Below are 10,503 nucleotides of genomic sequence, written 5' to 3' on the forward strand. Positions count from 1 at the left end.
GATGAGCCTGAATTATTCCATTCCATGTGTCCACACTCGCAATTACAGTAGCAACTTCGCGTGAAAGTGTAATATAAGGTCCTCGGCCACGTGCAAGCGAGAGATCAGAGGCCTCGAAGCCACTCGAGTCGTCGCTTGTTGACTATCCTCAAAGGACCTGAACATTACAGTAGCACACAGGTCAAAAGCAAAGGGTCATTCGTGCTCACTTTTCAGTGACAGTCAGGGGCCACATAAGCAGAGCGAGAGGCCAGGGACGACAATGCAAGGAGTAGCTGAACCTGCTCGTTTTTCAGTTCTCACCATCAGTTAGGCCTTGTTTAGTTCCCAATTTTTTTTTGTTTGGAATACTGTAGCACTTTTATTTTTATTTGGTAATTATTGTCCAATTATGGACTAACTAGGCTCAGATTCATCTCGTGATTTTTAGATAAACTGTGCAGTTAGTTTTTATTTTCATTTATATTTAATGCTATATGTATATGCCGTAAGATTTGATATGACGACAAATCTTGAAAAATTTTAGCAACTTTTTTAGAAACTAAACGAGGCCTTATCTTGGGCCAGAGCCAGACAAGCAATTTTGGCCTCAGGCCCCCAAAATTGGACACCTGAGATCTTTGCGTGGCCTAGGCATATTTCTCGATGCCCTATATGATGATGATTGAGAAGGTCCAACAAGCTAGCCCGTGTCTCTAATATTAAGCTATATGCATTTAACCAATGAACCAAAAAAGCTTGTAGAAATTCACTTGTACATGTCAACACTCTTCCTCACTTGCTGCTAGTTACGTCAATGCTCCCCCACATCTACATATGGGCTCCATCGAGTCTCAGATGTGGAAGGTTTCGGTTGGTCTTTGTGTTGGGCTGTATGAAAATTTTGTGTGTTTTTTGGGCCGGTTCCCGCTCAAAAACCTGGACCATCACTTGTTTTATTTTCTCCTTTTAATAAAAATTGTGCCAAAACTTTTATCGTATTTTCGAAAAAAAAATGTCTTAGATGTGTGGAAAAATAAGAGTCAGCTGCAGTTATTTTGCAAGGATTCAAACTTGGGTATACCTCTGTTTTTAATTTGACACTATATTGAGTTGTATGCACCAACAAATTAAACCCAAAACGTTAAACTAACTGTCACAGGAAAATGGCTCATAATTCACTTATATGTCAACATCTAAGTATATATCATGCATATTCGGCCATAAGTATGGGCACTTTCTTTGCCGAAGTTTACAAGAAAGCTGCAAAAGCTCCAAGCAGTGCAGTCGTCCATAGACTATGGAGACTCATCTAAAGACACTTTGTCCATTGTTGTGTCCTCAAAAACTTTTCTTTTCGCGAACTAAACAAAACCTAAGTTTATCCGAATGTACCAAAGTCCAAAGAGAACATCCAAAGTTTCCCAAACAGATCTCTACTATAATGGAACACTTCAAATTATACTAGATCTACCTAGTAAAACATCCCCAGTGAGAGTCTCCGACCTCTATGTACCCAGAAAAATGCACCCAATAAATTGTCTTCATTAAAATCAAAGGCTATAAAATATCCCTCCTAGCCTTTAACCCAATCCTGTGGCCACTATCGATCGCAGGCTTCAACCCGAGGCTTCAACGCTCCTCGCCTACGGTCGATCACCGATCGATCACTGGGAAAAAGGAAAACAAAGAAACCGCCATCTGAGCTCCGAGGGTCGACTTCGCCAATGCTTCGACCCACCTCCTGCCGTGCCTCCTGCCGGATCTTGGGGACCGAGAGGGAACGACGGGAAGGGCACCCGCGGTCTCGTCCTCACACCGGTCAGAGACAGAGACACCGACTTCGTTCACCCGACTGCGTGGACTCCACGGCGGCGACGGAGGCAAATACGGTGGCACAGGAGTAGCGCCTAACCCAGCGCTGGAGGATTCGCGCGGTGCCTTGGAGGCATCACAGACAGAGTGCAGCCGTGCAGGTGAGGGTGAGGGTGAAACATAGAACAAGGTAAAATTTGTGTCGCCGCCCTTCCTCAACAAGCCGCTCTTGCGCTCCTTTGCTTTCGATCCAAGCGGCGCCCCACCTGACGAGTCACAACAGCCAGACCCGTTCCTGCCCCTTCAAGGTCCAGGAGTGTCAGCGGCTTCCATGGAAGCTGCGCCAAGAAGGGGCTTCTAGTTCTCGCGGCAAGGAGAAGGCAGCAGGAGGAGCAGGCCTGCCGTCGACGGACCTGCATGTGTGAAAGGCCGCAGGAGGAGCAGAGTAGCAGACCTATCTATGGCACTGCATCCGATCTGCCACAACTACTGCAACTTCATGGCCAAGTACGTAGTCTTATTTTCCCTCCGTGCTCTTGGCTCGGTTTATGTTTCTACTTTCTAACAATCGTTGTCAATTCAGTTGTTCCTATTTTGTGAGATTGATTACTTCCTATTATTCTTGCTGCTTATCCTCTGAAATAGCCATGGGAAGGCATATAACAGATTTTCATTTAACAATGCCCAGATCGTATATACAGATGAGGCCTAGGACTTGTGTGTGAGTAACGAGATGTGCGATAGATGAATTCACTGTATTAACCTAGGTTTTTTTTTCCTGTGCTTGGGCAATAACTTTTTATTTTTCTGACTTTAATTAACTCATTACAAATGCTTTGGACATGATGTACTCTCTTGATGATGTTGAATGAATATTTTGGGGAAAATTCATACGGCCTTGTATGGATTGGTGTAGTGAGGTCCTGAGGAGCTCTGAGGCGGTCTGTGAGATGGTCAAATTCACAAATAATTCAGTGTAAATTCATACCATTCTCATTTTTTCTGGAGGCCAACATGAGCTTGAGAAGAGCACCACTCCTGTGGTGATCACAAATAATTCAGTGTAATTTTCTTACATACAAGGGGTAACATCTGTAGTAGGAACAGAGCCAAACCTTTTGCTTAGTTCCTTATGCTTGTGTAACTGTAGGTTGCCCGCGATGAATTTCTGTGATTTTGCTCCCATTTGAACTTAAAAATTAAAGTTATGGTTTATTTCAGCTGTCCTCTCATTTCAGGGTTTCTCTAGATGCTCTGCTACGTGCTCTTGCTTCAATTTTTCCTATCATTATTAGGATTAAAGAATCAAATCCAATTTCCATATAGTCAAATGTATACATTTTACCTGCATGTGATTCTGATTGCTCTATGACTAAGTACTTCTGGTTTTTCTTTAGTCTCCAGAATCTGTCTTTGGTTTCGTTTGTGTGGATTATTCTAGATGCAACTATGTGTTCCCCCATCTATGCTCTAAATCTCTGTACTGCTATTCCAGATTCAACAATGTGTTCTGAGCACAATATGTAAAAGGAAAAATTACTAAATTGTGGACACCATCGGAAATCATATATCAAATGGAAGAAAACTATCCTACTGTTCCTAAGTCTACTTCAGGCCGTATTGAATTAGAATTCTAATGATTTGTAGAAAGAATATGAGGTTGTAGAGATTATCATAGAAAGAATTTTTGAAGATATCTTGATTAATAGGTCAAAATATTGTTAGAATCTTGATCAGAGATAGCCACGTATCTGAAGAAAACAGGATAAATATAAATTTAAAGATAACGACAAAATTATAGTTATTGATATACAAGAGATCAACTTGTGATGATAACACCTGTTGTACCAGTTTAATGTACAAGTACATGAAATTCAGAATATCTCTGAGAAATGAACACTCACTTTGCAGTATTTTAATGCTTAGGCAGCTTTCTTCCGGGTTGTTAAAAGAAATACATTTATGAAATAGTTTGGTACTTGAATCCTTATATAAAATTCAATAGTACCAAAATCTATTTCTGAATGCTATGTTTATAAATGTCACTATGAAATAGACTGTCAGTTTATTTAGCTAAATGAAAAAATGACAGAGAGCTCACAATGGAAAAGGAGACATGACCAGATTGGTGCAGATGCAGATAGATTCTTTGTCTGCCTGCCACCAAAGAGATGGAAAAGCAGGTTTTTGCATGACTTGAATAAACTGCAAGGTGAAATTATCTTTCCACTGTATCATGACAATTAATAGTCATTTGGTTGCTTGACAGAACTAAAAGATGTCAGATCCTTTATTTTTTTTTTCAAAAGATTAGATCCTTTACTTTCTGATGACATACATGCTTATTCAAGCATGTGTGTTTCTGAACTTTGGGTTTATTGGAATGTTTGTTTATTGCATGACATTTCAGGGGAAGGGACAACCTGTGTTTGCACCAAAAAAATAGATGAAGATGGCTCAAGGAAAAATGATTGCCTTGTGTCAAAATGAGGCACAAGTAGGCCAATATTGTAGTCCATAAAAAGGGCACACTATTAGCGTTAGCACCACGCGAGACCAAATATTGTTCGAGAATTAACTTTGGACATAATATGACCCGTAGCTTTAGCACGTGCACTGATATCTGCTGTTAACTTATATACTATGTAGTGGCTATATTACTCATTTTTGCATGAGGTAGCATTGCAAATAAGTTAGGCAACTTCTTATACGGTTCTGAACTATGTTAATTTGCAGCTCCCTCTGCGAGGACCTGACATTGCACACTTGGCACAAGGTATAACTAGATGACTTGATTCAACCTTTGGAGGCTTCATGCTGCCTCATGTCAAATTCAGGAACTAGCCGCGCAAGTGCATAATCTTTAGCGACCACTTCCATATTAACTGTTTCCGTTACTGTTTCCTATGTCTTGGAATGGATTGTCCTACCATACTAACTGTTGGGCAAAGAGTAGAAGCAAGTCAAGGGCAATGGAACTGCAGAAGAGAATTGTATCGATAGCCTCTTCTAAAGTGAAGCATCTCTGAGTTTGTTCTCTTGATCCCTCCACTATAGCCGATGGCTTCTTGTGAGATCAGATATAAAACCGTGTTATTGTTATATCACTGTTTTGTTGTTTTTATGCGCATCCTAAAATGATACCGTAGCGTTAGCACGGGCACTATACTAGTATACTTAGTGCCCGAGCCCCTTCCAAGGCTTTACCACAAGATGCCAAAGCCAAACATCACCTTTCATCATTCACACTCTCAATATGTCACAACTACTTAATTAAAAACATTTTTATAAGACGGGTAACAAGCAGATATTTAGATGCACGCAAAACCGTATTTGAAGAGAATCTAGAACTCAGGCGCATCTCACTATTAATTAGGAAAAAGTGATTTGGAAATAATCCACCTTTGGAAATCATTTAAAAAAAACAGCACAGAAACTAGAGCAGTAAACTACTTCGACCGGCGGTCGGTCTGCAAATTCTTTAATCTCCTGGCCGCGCTCAGGTCGCCTTTCTCACCATCAAACCGAGACATCCTTGACGCAATGGAGAATGAAAAAGGTCATACGACGTAAACCTCAGCAACAAAGAAACTGCTCCCTCCATCACAAACTATAAATCATAGAAAGTCAAAGTATATTAAATTTGACCAAAATTATAGAAAGAATTATAAAGATTTATGACATCAAATAGATATAATATAAAATTATAATTAATAAAGAATCTAATGATACATAGTTAGCAACATCAATATTATTATTTTATTATATAAAATTTGGGTGGACTCTTTAAGATTTTTGAATGACTTATCATTTAGGAGGGAGTAAAACAGTATCACCCTTGTTCGTAATCAATACCTCAGAATTTTGATCACAACATTTTTCGCCATGTACCTTTGATTTCACGACTGTCCAAATTCTATCCGAGAGGAGGTTTATTAATTAACTTCTCCTTATTCACTTGTACAAAATTACATCCTACGTAGAATTTATTCTAGAAAATCACTTTAATAGCATCTATACACACACATATAGAGAGAGAGATATGTGATATGATCTATGTTTTCCTTCACTGTAATAAGCTACTAGTAACATATACTCAACCCAAATTTAAGCGTATAACACAACACCATGTAAATGCTTCTACTACAACTTGTACACTCCAAGAAACGGCGACATGACAGAGCCAATCCAGAGGCTGCCATTCCTCTCCTCCACTTCACTGACCGACCTGAACACCTTCTGAAGATCCCCATGAACGCTGATCATCTCCATCACCTTCCCGTCCTCCTCACTCAACCTCACCGCGATCACCTGCCGCCCAAGCCGGTTCAGCAGCCACGAGGCGCGCTGGACATGGCGCGGCGGCAGCGACAGCACGACCCGCCGGAGCCACGGGTAGGAGATGCACCACTCGGCAATCTTGCCCCTCTTGGCGTGGATCCCCACCCAGAAGCCTCCCCGGGGGCTCATCCTGATGTTGTCCGGGAACCACGGCAGCCGCGCCACCTCTTCCATCGCCCCCGCCGCCTTCGCCGCCGGCGGCCGGAGCCAGTACCGGAGGATCCTCCCCGTGGTGGTCTCCGCGAGGAGCAGGTGCGTGCCGTCCCTGCTCATCGCGAGGCCGTTGGGGAACGCCAGGCCGTCGACCAGCACCTCCACCTCCCCGCTCTTCGGGTCGTACCGCAGCAGCCTCCCCGTGGTGTCGCCGGAGATGACGATGCTCAGGAACTCCCTCCGCTGGAACCTCGTGCTCGTCTCGGTGAAGTAGACGGCGCCGGTTTCCGGGTCGAGCTCGACGCCGTTGGCGAAGCTGAAGGGGCGGCCGGTGCCCTGCCGCCACCACTGCGGCGCCACCGGCCTCGACACCTTGCCGTCGTCCGGCGAGACGACGCGGAGGCCGTGGTAGGCGTCCGCCACGTAGAGCTCCCCGGTGGCGTGGTTGAACTTGAGGCCCAGTGGGCGGCCGCACTCGTGCTCACGGCCCGGGTCCTGGGAGCCTCTGCAGCTGTCCAGCCTGCAAGCACAATTGCACATGTTTATTCTGTTCGTCAGATGAATCAGCTGCCGTGTTTTGTACGGAATAATCGAGTAGTATTATGTACTACTACCAAGCTGTTTAGGCCATCTTTTGTTCTAAGGCCTTGTTTAGTTCTCAAAAAAATTTGAAAAAATTTTCAGATTATCTGTCACATCGAATCTTTAGACGCATGCATGGAATATTAAATATAGACGAAAATAAAAATTAATTACACAGTTTGGTCAGAATTGACGAGAAGAATCTTTTGAGTTTCATGATTGGACAATATTTGTCAAATACAAACGAAAGTGCTACAGTGTCGATTTTCCAAAAAAATTTAGAACTCAACAAGGCCTAACAAAATAATTCTTTTCATCCTATTACATTAAATTTTTGGACGCATGCATGAAGCATTATATATAAATTAAAAAAACTAATTACATAATTTACATGTAATTTGTGAGACGAATCTTTTGAATTTAATTAGTCTTTTAGACATTAATTGTCAAGTAAAATGAAAAAATGCTACAGTAGTCAAATTCAAACAATTTGGCAAACTAACCAAGGCCTTAGTGCATCTCAATAATCAATAAGCTCTCTGTTTACATCATTGACTAGTCAATTTCCTTTTTAATTTTAAAAATAAAAACATACATTAGTTGAGGAGGTATCCTGGGATTAGTAGTTTAGTACTGTGTTTCTTCATCCTTTTAGGTTTTTAACAAAATATATAATTGGTTGCCTGGGATTGTTGTTTGGAAATTTAGATGTATGAAATATAATATCTACCATTTATTTATTCTCTTAGTATCTTCTATATCACCGATTCACATGCCCTTTTAAACCTGAAGCCTAACATGGACTTTTATTCACCATGAAGCAAGTAGTATTTTCAAACTTTTTTGTATAAAAAAATACATATATTTTGAATAAGAATTATTAGGACACATAAGTATATATATTCCAAGCAACACAAAAGAAAATTAAGGAAATCGCACCACATGATATGACATGAGCCAAGTGTGTTTTCTGTGAATAATTGGAGCGATGGAAAATTAAAACTTAATTTCACCATAAAAGAAAATCCAAATTTATGAAGTAACTTTTTTTTCAAAAAAAACAGCCGGGAACTGGAAGATGGCACGATCATCAGTTCAGTGCTTTATCATGCGCCATTAATTATTAATTAATTGGACGGCCCAGCGCATGGAGTGCAACAGAGAGCTGCCACGATGGACAGAGACACGAGCGAGGACAGAGGATTTGGCACTACACAGATGGCGTGTCAAATCGCGTCATTTACACCCAAAACCTGCTCATTGATTCCTATATCAATATCACCATTACTTGGACGATGGCGGGGGGCAACCGTCAGCTCTGAACTGCACACATCACTACAGCTACAGCAGCAAGGAAATATGGTGATTATCTTAAAAGTTTAAGAACCTAGATGATATCGTCTGCTAAGTTTAGTTACTCTTAGATATTATTTTAGAAGTTTAAGGACTTGAATGATAGATACCTGCGGTGCATTTTGCTCAAATTATTGATTAGGTCACACAAGTTTGGCTTTTTTTTTACAACAAAGTGTGTTCAAAATTGCACCACAAGAGCCAAGTGTGTTATCTGTGAACAATAATTCGAGCGATATGGAACGAAAAGTAAAATTGAACTGCACCATAAAAAAAAAAGCCAATTTTACGCTTTGGCCCTTTCTTTAACAGAGCTACGACGGGACACCATGATCTCTACAATCATTTTCAGTGTGGAATAACTTTGGGTATGTAAATGGCATGATCATCAGTTGAGTGTTTTTTATTATGCGTCAAAATTAATTAATTCGACGGGCCAGCGCGCATAGAGTGCAAGCACTACCATGATGGACGAAGACATCCGACGATGGTGTGTCAAATCGAGTCGTTTACACCCAAAAACAGATACTGTATCCAGACGACGAGAGCTTCAAAATACTACACCCAAAACCTGTGCATGTAAAGATAGGGACGGTGCTCCAAACGAATATCCACAGTTCTTCTCTAGTGTAATTAAATGAATTAAATAAAAAAATGAAGGAAAGAATTATATATTCAGTTCTAATTAAAAAAGAATCACGGGTATTCATATGGAAGACTATCTGCATCCTTATACGCATGCATGGTTTCTATCAATTTCACCATTAATTATATTACTTGGACAATGGCGGGGGGCAACCGTCAGCTCTGAACTGCACACGGCAGCACAGAAAGAGCTCGATCTAGGAGCACCACGCGCACACGGACGTGTAGCACGTTGTACCCCAGTGTCACTGAACTGATGAGAGAGAGGTAGCAGCAGCTAGCACAAGCATGCATGGTGCAACGAATTAACCAGGGAACGAAGAACGGCGGCCATGAGGACAGGACAGGACAGGACAGGGGTGGCGCGGCGAGCCGGCGGCGAGGATTGGAAACTTACAGGTCCTCGGGCGCGGCGGAGGAGGAGTGCTCGGCCCACCGGCGCTCGGCGGGCACCCACCTGAGGACGCGGCCGTCCGACACGCCCGTGAACGGGCCGCCGTCCCCGTCGTCATCGTCGGCGAACACGAGGCTCTCGGGACCCACGGCGCCGTCCAGCAGCGGCAGGAGCAGCAGCTCGGCGTCGGCGTCCCCGATCTCCAGGAGCCTGACGTCGCTGCGCGAGTCCAGCGACGACAGCATGAGCGCCGCCGCCGCCAGCAGCAGCACGGCCAGCGCCACCTCCCCGCGGGCGCGCATCATAGCGAGAGGATGAGGAGCTAGCAGCGGAGTAAAGCTTGCACTGTGTGTGCGGCGCAGGCCGGCCGGACTGGTTGCTTGCTTGCTTGCTTGTAGGGTGAGCACAGATGGAGCATGCAGTCCCTGACTCCCTGGAACTTGCCGACCTGGGAGTGGAAGGCGGTTCAGGTGGAAGGATTAGGCCTTCGTTTAGTTTACCTCAAAAAACAAAAAAAAAATTTAAGATTCTCAGTCACATCAAATTTTATACCACATGCATAAAGCATTAAATATAGACGAAAATAAAACTAATTACACAGTTTATCTGTAAAATGCGAGACGAATCTTTTGACCCTAATTATTCTATGATTAGATAATCTTTACCATAAACAAAGAAAAGTGCTATAGTAGCGAAATCTAAAAAATTTCACATCTAAACAAGGCCTTAGTATGACCTTATTTAGTTCCCAAAAAAATTTACAAATTTTTTTTTTAGATTCTTCATCACATCGAATCTTTAGACGTATGCATGAAGTATTAAATATAGATGAAATAAAAACTAATTACACAGTTTGGTCGGAATTGACGATACAAATCTTTTAAGACTAGTTAGTCTATGATTGGACAATATTTGTTAAATATAAACGAAATTGATACTATTTACATTTTACAAAATATTTTGCAAGTAAACAAGGCCTATATATATATATATACAGGGGATCGATCGGAGGGAGGATGGGCATGGGTGGGCATGGACCGGCGTCGTGGTGGATTTGTGTCGTTATGATGGATCCACTCCTCCACGCACTACTACAGGGCGGGGTGGGCGTGTAAATGCGCGTGTAGCTGCGTGCTGCCCTACCCCGTTCGCTCAAGCTTATCTATTGAATCTGTTAGTCGTTTAACAATATTTTCTTCTTATTATAAATTAACGAATAGTACTTTTATTTATGACTTATG

The 10,503-nt window shown here is 42.2% G+C and overlaps 1 protein-coding gene across 1 annotated transcript; it reads right to left on the minus strand.

Moving 5' to 3' along the window:
• Nucleotides 5,726–9,708, minus strand: LOC8069288 (protein STRICTOSIDINE SYNTHASE-LIKE 10). The gene is made up of 2 exons (XM_002450198.2): nt 9,266–9,708; nt 5,726–6,808 (listed from the first exon to the last, which is right to left on the minus strand). The coding sequence occupies exons 1-2, from the start codon at nt 9,565–9,567 to the stop codon at nt 5,938–5,940; spliced, it is 1,173 nt and encodes a 390-aa protein (XP_002450243.2). The 5' UTR covers nt 9,568–9,708; the 3' UTR covers nt 5,726–5,937.

Source organism: Sorghum bicolor, chromosome 5, assembly GCF_000003195.3.
Source record: "Sorghum bicolor cultivar BTx623 chromosome 5, Sorghum_bicolor_NCBIv3, whole genome shotgun sequence".
NCBI classification, from domain to species: domain Eukaryota; kingdom Viridiplantae; phylum Streptophyta; class Magnoliopsida; order Poales; family Poaceae; genus Sorghum; species Sorghum bicolor.

What these genes read in the sequence shown, in the direction of transcription:
- LOC8069288 (XM_002450198.2), bottom strand. Translation starts at nt 9,567, where the DNA reads ATGATGCGCGCCCGCGGGGAGGTGGCGCTGGCCGTGCTGCTGCTGGCG. An exon ending in TCCGCCGCGCCCGAGGACCT is followed by an intron (nt 6,809 to 9,265) that starts GTAAGTTTCCAA and finishes TTGTGCTTGCAG; the next exon opens with GCTGGACAGCTGCAGAGGCT.